This window comes from Oncorhynchus mykiss, chromosome 20 (assembly GCF_057628025.1).
Source record: "Oncorhynchus mykiss isolate SJ-2025 chromosome 20, ASM5762802v1, whole genome shotgun sequence".
Lineage (NCBI taxonomy): Eukaryota > Metazoa > Chordata > Actinopteri > Salmoniformes > Salmonidae > Oncorhynchus > Oncorhynchus mykiss.
The window spans coordinates 25,823,415-25,839,884 of NC_143041.1; the positions used below are offsets into that span (position 1 = coordinate 25,823,415).

The window sequence follows — 16,470 nt, forward strand, 5'->3', positions numbered from 1 at the left end:
GTCACTGAATCTTTCCAAACCACTCATTGTTGAATTTGCTATTTCCAACTTGTTGTGTAATGTTTATGTCCAATGGCCGAAGAGCACCAATCCGTTTTATCTATAATTTATATTCATTATTTCTCTTCATATGACAAGGATTAAAAAGGATTTGTAAGTAGATTGTCGACTTGATTCGTGATGATGACTGCTAGCTAAGATTTTGAAAGTAGAATGTTGACATAATCAGTCCAATCACTGCTACTGTACATTTTACGTGATTTAACATAATTTTATCTGTGGCCAATGACCTTGAGCCTTTTTGGATGGGCACTTGTAATGTAACTATGGCTGCACCCGAGAATGTTTTATATATCCCCTTGGGGGTGACGTAGTGTCCCCATGAGTGACCGAACACTGAGCCAATCACAGCGCAACGCTCTGTATTTTCTGCTGGCCTGCCCCACCACAGAAAGCAGTAAACTTGGCTGAAACACCTGCATTTTGGAGCTACCTTACTCAAGAAAACAAAAAAGAGACAATGTTTGTATGTAGCTTTATTAACTCAATGATATATATATATATATTTTTACATTGTTTGCAAACTGATATGTGACATGTATTAATGCAAAACAGGCAAGCCCCCCCCCCCCCCCCTCACACACACACACACACACACACACACAAATGCTATACCCCATAATCCTCTGCAAAATCCTATTTTCTGTGCAGAGAGCAAACCGCTAGCCAATTTAATTTACCGTTTACATATCTTTAGATCAGTGACCTATTTAGGAAAGACAAACGGTGAGGCATCTAATTCGTTATTTTTTTTTGCCGAGCACGTAGACTTATTTCGTAACAACGTATTTTTGTTTCTTAGGTAATACAGTAAACGCATCCGATTGGCTTTCCCTATTTTGTCGGACAACAGGAGAAACCTATCACGACTCTCTCCGTAAGTTTCTAGCAGTGATTGGCTAGATCATGGGGGAAAATCGATGAGGGGCGGGATACAAACCTTGTGGTCATAAAAACGAGGTTTACATTTTCCACATGTCCATCAGTCTCGTTTTACATGTGGATATTTTTTCTGCTGTTGAACTTGGAAGCGTTGATAAATCTTGTCAATTTCATATATCTGCGCCAGTTTTTAATTGATAGTCAGACCAGGAGATCTTTAAAAACTTTTAGAAAAGATGTCTTCAGAGATTCCGGAGATTTTCAAAGCTTTGCTAGAGGACCCCTTCACTGTTCCTACATTTGATTACAACGGTAAGAAGAAGCAAAATAATCGTTCTTTCTTTGTGAACATTGTCAATAAATTGCGCTGTGTCTGAATGATAACAAATAATGTTTCCCCAGCACTATAGTAAACCACGCGCGTACCCGTGTTCCAACCATAAAACGTATTTGATACATTTGTTGCAAGCATAAACAATGTCCTGTCTGTGAACACTCTTCGACTATAAATACAAAATGTTGGAATAATTTCTCACTGCATGTCCTATATATTGCGTAACCTCAATAAAACCCTGGTGCCATTTTGACAGCGTCTCGGTTTAGCCTAGGCAATTTGATCACAAGATTGACCTCCGATTTAATCAACATGCCAGCATCATGTGGTGTGGGGGTTGACGGTAGAAGTAGGATTACGGTTTGTCATCGTTAGAGGGCTCTATTCACTTGTTCTGTTCTGGATGTGGTTGTGTTCTCTCATTTGTGAGATTGGATTGGATGTGATTTATATAAACAGTCCAAGCAGATGTTGTCAACACTTAACCAGATTGTAAAACAAGATTAGAGTAGATATGATTTTTCACTTAAATTCATGAGACAATTTAAACATGGACAGTTGCAAAATGCAAGTGGTGTCAGGTACTCCTAAACATACTGATCACACTCAAGATACAAATTACTCAGGGCATTCACAACACTTGAACCACTGACATCAACTCCCAATAGCCAAATACCACTGGACAGGACTTGGCACCTAAAACCTAATGATACAACCTGTCCACATAAGAGCTGTCTGGTATGCACTTGGTAAGGAAATGCTGGTAGCTTATAATATGACCTGTAAACACAGAGCTCACTAATCTTGTGATATCCTCGTCCCAAACCAATTGCTGATAATTAGACACATTCACACAAATGTTTGTAAGGCCGTGGGAGACACTGTTAAGTACACACATTGGTGCCCTTGGCTGTGTAGCGCGATCAAAGCCAAGTGCGTCATAGAGGAACCCACACACAATCTTGCCCAATGTTTGAGCTGCTGCCCAGAGGAAGGAGATAAAGGGCCCCACTGTTAAGCAAAAATATAAGCCAGGAGAGTTTCATTCCATCAGCCATCAGACTGCTGAACAGTGGGACATAGGACAGATGCATGCCCAATACAAGGTCGGAAAGTAGGTCGCAGAGGCTTTGAATAGGTGAAAATGTAAATGTGTGACTTGTGTACTAACTTTCCAGTTTTCTGTACTGCATGTGTATTTATATTGTGTCGTTTGTGTATTTGTATACTGAAGTCACAAAATTAATTTCCATGTAAATGGACAATAAAGTATATCAGATTGTATCTCTCACACGAGGGGAGGGGGACAAAGTGTAAGGTCATGCTGGCAGCGCCAGTAATTCCCTGGAGGTCCATCCCCTCGTCTTGATGGTGACAGATACACTCTTGTCTCCTGAATACCATATCACCCCTTTGGAAGGACTTTTTTATAAGGCCTTCATAGATGCTAAACAAATTATTCAGAAGCAAACATCCAGAGAGTGAAAAAGGGTGATGACACATTTGGCAAAATGCCAGATGTAAGGAGGACCTGATACAATAGCTTTTATACTGTATAGTAGGCCAATCAATAGCTTTTAAATTTGTGAAGCATCTATGTAGGCCTTGTAAAGTATTTATGGTGTCTTAAAGACAGTAGTGGATGACATCTATATTTTTCCCTCTTACTGTGGTGAGGATGCTAGACTAGCTCTCTATACAGACAGAACAGCACACTCTGTACTCTTGCAGTGATGCCCCCTAAAAAAATCTATTTTACTCCTCAGATTACAATACAAGAATGCTGTCTTTGCCTCTGCTTGATCTGTAGAAAACAAATGTTTGACAACTTGTGTATCATGTCTATCCCTGTATCTAAATGTTTTGAGTAAGGAAAAAATCCAGAAAATCACATTGTAGGATTTTTAATGAATTTATTTGCAAATTATGGTGTGAGATCTCACCCAAAACTCAGATATAATTTACAAACAAAGCATGTGTTTAGTGAGTCCGCTAGATCCGAGGCAGTAGGGATGACTGTGGATGTTCTCTTGATGAGTGTGTGAATTAGACATTGTTCTTGTCCTGCTAAGAGTTCAAAATGTAACGAGTACTTTTGGTTGTCAGGAAAAACGTATGGAATAAAAATTACATTTGACTTTACTACATTCCAAAAGAAAATTGTCAAAAATATATAAATAGTAAAGTACATAAAATAAAGTAGTATTTTTACTTAAGTACTTTACACTACTATTCTCAGGTGTCTCATTTCCCACGAGCACGTGAAGCCAGCAGAAGTCTAACAGAATGGAGATGTCATTGGGGTTGCTCCCCCCTCCCAACAAATTTTCCTCTCATTTATGCAGGATTACAACGGATATATAATATTTTGTCAACCAATGGTGTCACGCCTTGCCTACGTCGCGCAAAGAATTGTAATATTCATAATGGCAGAGAAGAGCACCTATCGGGGCAGGGCTGTTTTATATTTTCTACTCTACGAGGTGCGATTTCTCTTGACCAAAAAAACGTTGTTTTTTTTGTTGGATTATTTGGAGAATCGATCAGAATCTGAGAGGTTAACTAATGTCGAGTCGTTTGCTGCAACATAACCTTTAGCCTAATCTCGATGTCACTATCTCTGAACTGATAGGCTACTTTTTTCACGGACAGGAGATTGGTAGGGTAGTCCAAGCTTCATTGTTGAAGTAGCCTATCTTTAAATTTAATTGTTGCGTAATTACCGGCAAAAATGTCTGGAGAGGATCACAACCAAGAATGAAACATTCAAGGGGTCACCGGGTGCGTTTCCCGTGGTATTGAAGAAAATCATGTTAATGCCCCAACCGAATTTATTCGAGAGCGACGATGGTAAGTCTAGATGCTTCTGTGTGGGGGTTACACGCACCGTTTGTTATAGGCAACAAACTGAGAAGAGGCCGAATGCGAATACAATTTATGCAAAGTAGTAGCCTAAAATGGATAGGCTTACACAAAATCACATCCTGTCTGTTTGTTTCTATAGTGTTATGATCAACCAAGCATTCAGGTATCCTTTTATCTGAATTTGAACTCAAATTGGGTAGCTGCACTTCAGTTCTGTGGTTCTCAGACCGCATACACAGTTGACAGTAAATTCTTCTCTCCCAACTCCCTTCAACTCTCCTCCTCCTCACCACTCACTAGGAAGGTTTCCATTTACTCATCTCTATTGACAAAAGCAATGTCGCAAAAAAGAAAATGCGACACGTGTAAATGGAAATGGCAGATATAGTAGACATTTTCTAAAGATATACACTCCCCCCTTCCGTTCGATAGGGGTGGATTATTCTTCTGACTAACTTTCTTTTTTGCAACAAATTATGATGGAAACGCACCCTAGCCTGCATATTGTATGCAAATTTAATAAATGTCACAAAAAATCTATGACAAGTTAATGGAAACATGGACAGTGATTTTTCAGGTCACAAAGTCTGAGTTGGATGACCGTTCAAAACGATTTTCGTTTCTTCGAGTTACCAGTGGTCTTGAACGCATTGAAGCAAGAGATTTTTCAGTTCCCAGTTGTTTTGAAAACCGCATATATTAATAGGCTAGGTCACATATTCGTCTGGCTAGTGTCAAGGGCCCCTTTCCACCAAATAGTGATGTAGGCCTAATATTTCATCATATCTCTTCCATTGGTTGAAATATGGTGCTTGCATGATCAGATTTGTGGGTTTGGTTCTCACATGGACCACTTATATGGAATATGTCCCGAGTGTAAATGGATTAAACCATTTACTGAATGACCATGTCAAATAAACCCATTTACAATGCCTGTCTTCTCGCAACTTGTTTTATCATGCTTGCCATAACCCATAATATTATACAAGGCTCTTCTGTTTTGCTGCCACAGACAATGACAAGGATAAGCTTTTTACGGGGGACAATGTGGACCTTGGAGGAGGGAGTGGGATGGGTCCGTCGGCCGCCCTGACCCCCGCCATCTGGGATAAGACCATCCCGTACAACGGGGAGACCTTTCACCTGGAGTACATGGACCTGGAGGAGTTCCTCATCGAGAACGGCATCCCCACCTTGTCCCTGGACAATGCTCTCAACATGGAAATTGCAGGGAAGAAGACAGAGAAGCCAACTAGCACCACGACAGCCCCCGCTGCCCCAATCTCCCTGCTGCCGGTCCTGGAACTAGACCAGTGTGAGGAGGAGGTGGTCACCGTCACCCTCAACAGTGCTGATATCACAGCCAACATCGGTAGGCTACACCTGTGAAATCATTAGAGCCTTATGCACTAATGGTCTGTTAGTGTTATTACATAGAGAAGTACCCTAGTAGTTACATGGTATAATACATAAGTAATACAAAGCGTGACTCAAATGTATTTAAGATCAAAGTAAACCAAGTAAGTTGTTCTTGGTTCTGCCATAGACAGTCAGACATGTCTGAGCACCAAGGGCACACATGGCACATGTACGGAGAAACACATACTGGTTTGTTTGAATGTCATTCAAGGCTGTATGTACTGTTGTGTGTGCTGCTGTAGATGGTGGTAAAAATAGATCCTAGCTATGCTGAGTGGTCAAGACAACCGTGGTGTTTATTACGAGCTGACCAACAGATGTGGGCTGGGCTACATGAGGCCATCTTTATCGAATGTAGAAGTGTGGATTTATTTTTTAAATTCTCCAGTTCAGGATATAAACAGGTTAGAGCCAAATGTATGTTTCTACCGAACAGAATGTTCCATTTACATTGGGAGCATTTATTTACCCTTAAAACTGATTGTAGCATTTACCCATCAACCAGTTAGGTTCTGAACAAATAGTAATGACTCAAACGGACTAGAAAAAGCTCAAGCCAAGTTTATTCATCCCATTGGGTCAAACAGCTAAAAAGACAAGCTATAAAGATACAAGTACATATATTTATAACCTCATACTAGGCGGGGTCAACTCCTTACACATCTAGACAGCCAATACATGTCTGTTGCTAGGCAGGAACTTCATTGGTTCCTCTTACTGGTGTAGTCATGGCCCTGCCTGATGCTAGAACCTTTGTGGGCGTGGAAGTGTATGTGTGTGAGAGAACTGTAAAGAGGGTTGTTGTGGTTGGCCCCTCTGGACAACCTTCCAGAGGTTTCTTCTAACTTCTTCTGCTGACTTGACCTCAAGCCAAATTCCTCGCTCCTCTTTAGTTCCGCAGCTGGCTTGCCTTATCAGATATTAACTGTTGCCCTTTGCCTCCCTCAGTAACTTTCGATACACATTCCTTATTCACCCTTCATTGACACAGAATATGAACAGTTATCATACATGTAATGAAATCCATATGTTCTTATATAGTGACAGGAATAAGTATATTTCAAGTTAGAACCCAACAAACCAAAACGGTATACTTGAAACCTTAACCTAATGCTTGGTCACCTGTATCTCCCCCACAGAGGTGGTGACAGACAAGGACAGGCTGACCCCTGAAACCATCGACCCGGAGGAGATTGAGGTGAACGTGAACTTTGATCCGGACCCTACGGACCTGGTCCTGTCCAGCGTTCCTGGAGGAGAGCTGTTCAACCCACGCAAACACAAGTTCTCAGAGGAGGAACTCAAACCACAGCCCATGATCAAGAAGGCCAAGAAGGTGTATGTACCTGAGGATTCTAAGGTAAGTCAGAGACATGGAGGTCGGAAACGATGATATGGGTGTGGTAGGTAGGTGTATACGTTTTCTTTTCAAATTCCAAGAAGAGAAATAGGATGTTTTTTTTTTTTTTTTAAATAGTTATTTAATTGTGGTTTACAGTACCACCAGTTAGTTCATAGAACAGTGGTCACCAACTGCGACTGGTTGATCTTCAAGGCCTTCCTAGTCGATCACCAAACATTTCTGTAGAAAAGCCAATGATGAAGGCTTGCTCCTTTTTTTTTGTGTGTGGCTGTGGCTAAATCGAGTGTCACCTTGCCTACGGCTTCCAGCAAAGTTTGATATTAGCCTACATGAGATTTCATAACTTTTAAAAAACCATGACCTGAGAGAGAATGTAAGGAGTTGCTGTTTTTATAAGTGAGTTTATGTTGAAGTTTTTATACAGCACTGTCAACACTGTTTTTATTCAACACTATTACACAACATAAAATGCGCTTCTTTGTACTACCACTCGCGCTGCAGCTGCTTTGAATTAGTAGCCAAGTGTATTGATAGCCCTGCGTTTTTATTATTAGCAGCTTGACGTGTCTATTTTAATATCGAGAAATATTTCACTTTCTCTGGTCATAGGAACATGCATGAGGCAGATGCTGATGCGGTGCGACTCGAGTTTCGCCATCAGGTGGAAGACCCTGTCCACTCTCTGGTCAGTCTCACCGGAGGAAAGGAAGGGAGAGAGGGACCAAGAGAGGCGGACCCTCTGCTGCTCTCTCCCTCCCTCCGCTGAGACTAATGCCTTGTTCAAAACAAAAGGAAACTCAGAACTTGGACATCTCCGACTTCAGTCTGTTCAAGACAAATGGGAACTCAGAAAAAAACTAGATCCGGCTGGGGAAAAATATTTTTGAACGGTCATCCAACTCCGAATTCCAAGTCAGAAACTCAGGCCTCTTTCTAGCACCCCGACCTGAAGATCACTGACTTCATGATTTAATTTAGTTTTTTTTCCTCCAGAGTTCCCAGTTGTCTTGAAAGCACCATGATCATCAGATGCAGGTACAAATTATTTCAATTTATGCTCAGCTGTGCCTTGCAAGTGCTACACAAACTGATCTATTTTGTTATCAAAGCTCAAGTGTTAAAATATACTGAACAAAAATATAAATCAGTCAATTGAAATAATTAAATTAGGCCCTAATCTATGGATTGGACAGGGACACAGCCATGGATGGGTCTGGAATGGCATAGGCCCACCCACTTGGGAGCCAGGCCCACCCAATCAGAATTTGTTTTTTCCAACAAAAGGGCATTATTACAGACCAAAATACTTTCATGAGCTACCCGGGTGGTTGGTCTCAGACGAAGAAGCCGGATGTGGAGGTCCTGGGCTGGCGTGGTTATATGTGGTCTGCGGTTGTGAGGCCGGTTGAACGTACTGCCGAATTCTCTAAAATGACATTCGAGGTGGCTTATGGTAGAGAAATGAACATGAAATTATCGGGTTGCAGCTCTGGTGGACATTCCTGCTGTCAGCATGCCAATTGCACGCACCCTCAAATTGACATCTGTGGCGTTGTGTGACAAAACTAGACATTTTAGAGTGGCCTTTTATTGTCCGCAGCACAAGGTGCACCTGTGTAATCATGTTTAATCAGCTACTTGATATGCCACACCTGTCATGTGGATGGATTAATTTGGCAAAGGAGAAATGCACCTAACGAGGATGTAAACAAATTTGTGCCCAACATTTTAGGGAAATACGCTTTTTGTGAGTATTGAACATTTCTGTTATCTTTTATTTCAGCTCATTAAACATTGGACCAACACACTACATGTTGCGTTTTATATTTTTGTTCAGTGTATATAATATGGTCTGAGAAGAACAATATTGCCAGGCATATATGTGCTGAGAGAATGTATTCGGCCTACCTACTGCACAAACCTCATTCCTACAGAACTGTTTTTATTAGGTTAATGTAGAAAAATAAGTCATGCAACAACAACAAAAATTATAATCTGAGCAGTTGATCTCTGCTTGCTTTTTGACTATAGCTCAGCCTTCAACACCATAGTACCCTCCAAGCTCATCATTAAGCTTGCGGCCCTGGGTCTGAACCCCGCCCTGTGCAACTGGGTCCTGGACTTCCTGATGGGCTGCCACCCGGTGGAAAGGGTAGGTAACAGCACCTGCACTTCGCTGATCCTCAACACAGGCCCCACAAGGGTGCTTGCTCAGCACCCGCCTGTACTCCCTGTTCACCAATGACTGCGTGGCCATGCATGCCTCCACCTCAATCATCAAGTTTGCAGACGACACAACAGTAGTAGGCCTGATTACCAACAATGACGAGACAGCCTACAGGGAGGAGGTGACGGCCGTGGCGGAGTGGTGCCAGGAAAATAACCTCTACCTCAATGTCAACAAGAATGAAGGAGCTGATCGTGGACTATGAATCTAATTTTATTTGTCACATGCGCCGAATACAACAGGTAGACCTTACAGTGAAATGCTTACTTACAAGCCCTTAATCAACAATGCAGTTGTATTTTTTTGAAAGTGTTAAAATATTTACTAAAATAAACTGAAGTAAAAAATCAATTTAAAAAATGAAGGAGCAAGAATAAAATAACATTAGCGAGGCTATATATAGGGGGTACCGGTACAGAGTCAATGTGTGGGGGCACTGGTTAGTTGAGGTAATATGTACATGTAGGTAGAGGTAAAGTGACTATGCAAGGATATTAAACAGAGTAGCAGCAGCATAACAATGGCAGGGGGTGGGGGGTGGACAATGCAAATAGTCTGGGTAGCCATTTGATTAGCTGTTTAGGAGTCTTATGGCTTGGGGGTAGAAGCTGTTAAGAAGCCTTTTGGACCTAGACTTGGCGCTCCGGTACCACTTGCCGTACGGTATCAAGGAGAACAGACTATGACTAGAGCGGCTGAAGTCTTTGGCAATATTTTGGACCTTCTTCTGACACCACCTAATATAGAGGTCCTGGATGGCAGGAAGCCTGGACCCGGTGATGTACTGGGCCGTACACACTACCTTCTGTCGTGCCTTGCCGAGCAGTTGCCATACCAGGCGGTGATGCAACCAGTGCTCTCGATGGTGCAGCTGTAAAACGTTTTGAGGATCTGAAGACTCATGCCAAGTCTTTTCAGTCTCCTGAGGGGGAATAGGTATTGTCATGCCCTCTTCACAACTGTCCTGGTGTGTTTGGAACATGATAGTTTGTTGGTGATGTGGACACCAAGGAACTTGAAGCTCTCAATCTGCTCCACTACAGCCCCGTCGATGAGAATGGGGGATGTGCTCGGTCCTCCTTATTCTGTTGTCTACAATCATCTCCTTTGTCTTGATCACGTTGAGGGAGAGGTTGTTATCCTGGTACCACACTGCCAGGTCTCTGACCTCCCTATAGGCTGTCTCATCGTTGCCGGTGATCGGTCTACCACTGTTCTGTTGTCGGCAAACTTAATGATGGTGTTGGAGACTGCATGGCCAAGCACGACATGAGTGAACACGGAGTACAGTAGGGGACTGAGCACGCACCCCTGAGGTGCCCACGTGTTGAGGAATTGGCGTGGAGGATGTATTGTTACCTACCTTACCACCTGGGGGTGGCCTGTCAGGAAGTCCAGGATCCAGTTGCAGAGGGAGGTGTTTAGTCCCAGGGTCCTTAGCTTAGTGATGAGCTTTGAGGGCACTATGGTGTTGAACGCTGAGCTGTAGTCAGTGAATAGCATTCTCACGTATGTGTTATTTTTGTTCAGGTTTCTTGGACAATGGTGTTGTGAGCCATGACAAGCCTTTCAAAGCGGGATTTATTATAAGCGTCCGGATTAGTGCCCCGCACCTTGAAGCGGCAGCTCTACCCATTAGCACAGTGCGGATGTTGCCTGTAATCCATGGCTTTTGGTTGGGGCACGTACGGTCACTGTGGGGATGATGCCATCGATGCACTTATTGATGAAGCCAGTGACTGATGTTTTCCTCAATGCCATCGGAACAATCCTGGAACATAGTCCAGTCTGTGCTAGCTTAGCATCTGTGTCATCTGACCACTACCTTATTGAGCGAGTCACTGGTACTTCCTGCTTTGGTTTTTGCATGTAAGCAGGAGTCAGGAGAATAGAGTTATGGTCAGATTTGCCAAATGGATGGAGTGGGAGAGCTTTGTACGTGTCTCTGTGGGTGGAGTAAAGGTGGTCCAGAGTTCTTTTTCCCTCTGGTTGCACATTTAACATGCTGGTAGAAATGAGGTAAACAGATTTAAGTTTCCCTGCGTTAAAGTCCCTGGCCACTAGGAGCGCCGCCTATGGATGAGCATTTTCCTGTTTGCTTATGGCCTTATACAGCTTGTTGAGTGCCGTCTTAGTGCCAGCTTCGGTTTGTGGTGGTAAATAGACAGCTATGAAAAATATAGATAAACTCTCTTGGTAAATAGTGTGGTCTACAGCTTATCATGAGATGCACTACCTCAGGTGAGCAAAACCATGAGAGTGGAGTTAGGTGGTGAGGTGCTGACTACCAAAACCTCTGTTAGCTACTTGGAATGTATCCTTGGTGGAAGCTTGGGAGGTGTGAGCATGGCCAATAAGGTGCTAGGGAAGGTTAATGCCAGGACTAAGTTTTTGGCTAGAAAGTCCAAGCTGCTTGATAAGGACTCCATGAAAGTGCTAGCTACTGCCCTCATTCAATGCCATTTTGACTATGCTAGTACTTCCTGGTTTGGGGGCTTATTCAAACTTATGAAGGGGAAGCTCCAGATAGTCCAGAGTAAGCTGATCAGGGTAGTAATGAAGGTGAGTCCATGTATTCACATAGGCAGGAGCTGCTTTCAGGAACTAAACTGGCTGCCTGTTGAGGCTAGGGTGTCCCAGATTAGACTCGGTTTGGTTTACAGGAGTATTTATGGTCCTGCGCCCAGATATCTAAGTGATTTACTTTCCTTGTGTTAGGGATGCCCACGATCACAGCACCAGATCAGGTGTTGCTGATGTGTGCTTATATAGGTTCAGGAGTAATGCTGGGAAAGGTACTTTCTTGTATACTGGAGCCTCAGAATGGAATGAGTTGCCTCTGCCTATAAAAACAGCGTCCTCTCTGGACAGCTTTAAAAATAAAGTAAAAATATGTTTCATGTCCTCTGTGCCCATATGAATAACCCCTATGATGTAACTGGAATGATGAGATAGATGTTCTTCTTCTATGTTTTTGTTTTATTATTTTACTGCCATACTGTGTTGGATCTTGTCTATCCATCTTGTCTCAAGAGGACCACAATGGAAATAAGTCCTAGACTTTGTGTGTTATCCTCAATGATTTTATTAATGTGCGCATGTGGCCAGTCATTCCATGTATATAGGGCAGCAGCCTCTAAGGTGCAGAGTTGAGTAGTCGGGTGGAAGCCAGCTAGTGACGGCTATTTAACAGTCTGATTTTAGTTTAGTTTATTAATTCGACCATTTAAAAAAAACAAGCACACATAAAACTTAAAAGCCAAGTTTTATGTGTGCTTGTTTTTTTTAAATGGTCGAATTAATAAACTAAACTAAAATCAGACTGTTAAATAGCCGTCACTAGCTGGCTTCCACCCGACTACTCAACTCTGCACCTTAGAGGCTGCTGCCCTATATACATGGAATGACTGGCCACGTTAATAATGGAACAGTAGTCACTTTCATGTTTATATACTTCTTTACTCATTTCATCTGTAAATACTGTATTCTATTCTACTGTATTTTAGTCAATGCCACTCCAACATTGCTTGTCTTAATATTTATATATTTCTTAATTCCATTGTTTTACTTTTAGATGTGTGTATTGTTGTGAATTGTCAGATATTACTGCACTGTTGGAGCTAGGAACAAGCATTTTGCTACACCCGCAATAACATCTACTAAATATGTGTATGTGACCAATAAAATTTGATTTGACTGCGAAAGTGATCTTGACTCAAATGTTGGTGACCACTGTCATAAAACATTCAGTCATTCTGAAGGTCTTTTTAAATGACCTAGCGCCAGTGAGGGGAAAACTAGCTTTTGCTTTTTAACAAAGCTTTCAATAACTTAGCAGCAACATTGGACGCTTTCAATAACACAGCAGTGACATTGAATTGAAAGCGACCTTAATGCTCTCATCATTAAGGTCGCTTTCAATAACAACCCTGTTCTCTCTCTCTCTCTGCTCTTTCTCTTTCCCCCTCTCCTCCTCACAAGGATGAGAAGTACTGGCAGAGGAGGAAGAAGAACAACGTGGCGGCAAAGCGTTCCCGGGACGCGCGCCGACTCAAGGAGAACCAGATCACGGTGCGGGCGGCGTTCCTGGAGCGTGAGAACACGGCGCTACGACAGGAAGTGGGCGAGCTACGGAATGACTTTTCCCGCAGCAAGAATGTTGTGGCCCGCTACGTGGCCAAATTCGGAGAGCTGTAAGGGACCAAACACAGACAACTGCCGGCCGTTGCACACAGATTGCATCAGCTATTCACCTCATTTTGGTCAGGGCACTAGTAGCAACATCCTTTGTTTGTGGTCATAAATCAATTGTGAATATCCCCTGTTGCACTGCTCACATTAGCTGCATACGAAACAATGAGAGACAGATGCAGTAAATATGAGCTCCTCCTAAATATGAGACAGATGAGGAAAAGGAAACGATGACATCACGTTGAGGTAGAGAAAGGCAGGCATATTATTGCAATGAATACACTACAAAATAACCAGTGAGACATGACCTTATGTGTTTTGCTCCTTTATAACACCTGTATAACACAAGTTTGATGGGTAGAATTGATGAATAATGTGGTAATGAAACATTAACCTCCCCTCGTCACCTCATGTTAACTCCCCGTCTTCCTTTCCTGGTAAATAATCTACTTTTTCTCTTCTCTTTCAAGTGCATTGCTGGAAGACCAGTAGACTATTATTGATTTATTTGTGGCGTGGGTGAAGTAATTTAATCAAATACAATGGATAGATGGATCAGAAGATGGAGTGTGGAAGAGTGTGAATGATGTTGCCGTGTAGATACTGTGGAATTGTATTAGTGACCGCTGCTTATTGTTTTTATTTGACTTTTTATTTTATTTAATTTAGGGGGTAGATCAGCTTTAATAGTGCAAATAGATTGTAGATTGTTCCATCAATGTAATTGTATGCATCATTTCTAATCCCCACCCATATATTTGTTTTGTAAATATATATTTTTATTTTCCCCTAACCCTACCACCCCTCCCCTAATTTGAGTAAACTAATGGACAACAACACTTTGGCTTTTTAAGGACACAGTGTATTTTACAATAGTTGTTTTTAGTCCCATCCTTCAGCTCCCCTCAACCCATCTCTGAAGACCATCCATTTTTTATTTAATTTTACCATATTTTTAACTGTGCTGTTTCACAAACGTTCTGAACCTATATACATTTTACGGACACAGTATATTTTACATTGGTTATCTTGTTATTAGTCCCACCCTTCAGCTCCACTCAACTCCTTCCATCTATCTCTGAACACCATCCAGTTTCGATTTGCCAGTTTTTATTTGCCATACATGTTTCACCTGTGCTGTGATGTTTCTGAACCTTTCTATTCTCATAGTTTCTACAGATTGTAAATTAAAGATATTTTTTTTTTGCTAACATTATTATATTATTGATGGATTGATTGACTTTTCAAATCACCCAGCAGTGCTATTTGCAGAGTTAGATCCAGGTAAATGTTGCTATTCTTCAGCCATTTATTTAACTTGGTTTTAACTTGTGGGAGTGCTTCTTTCAATACACTACAATGAGAATGTGTATTCTGATCATGTTTTGTACAACATTTGCTGGTAAAGAGATTGGGATTGGGGGGATAAGGGTGGATGACATTTTAGTAAACTCAAAAGGGCTTTTATTTTGGGGGGATTTTAGTCTAAACTAGCATGGATTGTCCATAAGCAGTTCTGGATTTCAGAACTTTGCTTCCACGTCTCCCGTTAATGTCAAAGGTTAATTAAAATACAATAACAAATTAATCCGGGGACTAATACGGCTTGGTAGTGGTTTTAAGACCATGTTAGTAAGACCTTCAATGCAAGTATTTTCCTGTACATGTTAACACTTGCTTCAAACTGTACATAATGCTTGGTAATATTTCAGTCTCTCTGTCTTGTATATTGTCCCATGGTCTTGGATCATTGTTATTTCCAGGAAACTTCTTTCTTCAGCTTCTGTGTTTTGTGTTATAAAGAAATGCTTAAAGTTAGCTTTATTTTCTGGACACTTTTTCCTTATATTCAAATAAGTCAACAAGTTGTTTTTGTATGGAGTTATCTATGACATTACTGTGCAATTTACACATTTTCTGCAATTGTGTTCTCAACCAAATGTAAAACTCCAACCTTTCTCCTGTTTACTACTATGGAAAGTGGTTTATCCAACTTCTCTGGGACCTTGATCATATATGGACAGTTGCCACACAATGTAAAAAGGTGACCGATTCTGTGCTGTCTACAATGAGTACAATACATTGTAGTTACCTCATGAAACTGGAAAACAGACTACATCAGAACTTATGGGGAAGTTTGTATGTTGCAGTTTTTGAATTCCTTTTGTCAAAATCAGGATTTTTTTTTAAACTCAATGTGGCTTACCATATACCATATCATACACAAATTCAAGCCTCCTTTCAGGGTTTCTGTCTCCTTAGTTTTTCCCCCTTTGGTCCATCATGTTTCCTTATCAAGCCTGATTGTCACTTTCCTAATTCCTGCTGATGTAACTGGAGGAAAATAAGTGATTGCAGTGCTTTCAGCTCGTTTTGGAATTTATCTGAAGAATTACCTTGAAGGTAGTCTGGATGTGTTTTACGGTAAAAAAAAATGGACGTTTTAAAATTGGTTTTGTGCGTTGTGGTGAGAACCTTGTTCAAATTGACAGCTTCATTTATTGGTTGTTTGCAAAATCTGGAGACGACCTTTGTGTGGCAGTGATTGTAATTATTCCAGTCCTTTGACTATAAAACTCAATAGATCAAACATGTTGGGAAGTAGATGATTGAGAACAGACAAATCAAGAATTTGATTCAGATAAGCTACGTACATCTTGATTAAACCGACCAGTGAACAATGTCAGGAAGGGAAACGGACTGGATTGGGTGCCCCCTAAACACTAGCACAATTACTTTATTACGCTACAACCAAGAAAATGTTAACATCTGTTATTCAACTGGTGCAGGGGAAATTCTTAACTGTTTGAGAATTGTCTAGACTTAGTTTCTACATATTGTTGCATGTGGCTACTGTATGTCCTGTATATATAAATAAAGTGTGGTTGAAAACAGTGAAGGTGTTTTGGGGCTGAAGTACCTGCCTGTGTAAATATTAGACAGGACAGTTGAAACCATCCAGAGAAAGGAACACACCAGTAGCTTTAGGACAAAGCTTTCTCAACTTAGCCATGGGATAAACTGGACTCTTTTTTTTGGGCCATGCCAGGGGTGTAATCATCAGTCCAACCTTTTGCAATAGCAATGGTTTACTCAAACAGAAAACCTTTCGCACCAAAAATGAGTTTA

General features: G+C 41.4%; 1 protein-coding gene across 3 annotated transcripts; it reads left to right on the forward strand.

The window, feature by feature from the left end:
* The first annotated feature begins 978 nt into the window (after positions 1-978).
* On the forward strand, positions 979-16,240 carry LOC110499096 (thyrotroph embryonic factor). 3 transcript variants are annotated; one of them, XM_021575992.3, is made up of 5 exons: positions 980-1,254; positions 5,154-5,513; positions 6,700-6,920; positions 13,132-13,343; positions 13,812-16,240. In XM_021575992.3, the coding sequence occupies exons 1-5, from the start codon at positions 1,179-1,181 to the stop codon at positions 13,831-13,833; spliced, it is 891 nt and encodes a 296-aa protein (XP_021431667.1). In that variant the 5' UTR covers positions 980-1,178; the 3' UTR covers positions 13,834-16,240. The 3 variants fall into 3 exon arrangements, with proteins under 3 accessions (XP_090068840.1, XP_021431667.1, XP_090068841.1); XM_090212714.1 differs by lacking the exons at positions 13,132-13,343; positions 13,812-16,240 and adding an exon at positions 7,533-8,733 and having other exon boundaries at positions 979-1,254; XM_090212715.1 differs by lacking the exons at positions 980-1,254; positions 13,132-13,343; positions 13,812-16,240 and adding exons at positions 3,928-4,126; positions 7,533-8,733.
* Positions 16,241-16,470: the final 230 nt, after the last annotated feature.

Coding starts and splice junctions, on each gene's coding strand:
- LOC110499096 (XM_021575992.3), top strand. CDS start 1,179: ATGTCTTCAGAGATTCCGGAGATTTTCAAAGCTTTGCTAGAGGACCCC. Junction 1,255..5,153: donor TCCTACATTTGATTACAACG/GTAAGAAGAAGC, acceptor TTGCTGCCACAG/ACAATGACAAGGATAAGCTT. Junction 13,344..13,811: donor GTGGCCAAATTCGGAGAGCT/GTAAGGGACCAA, acceptor TTCTCTTTCAAG/TGCATTGCTGGAAGACCAGT.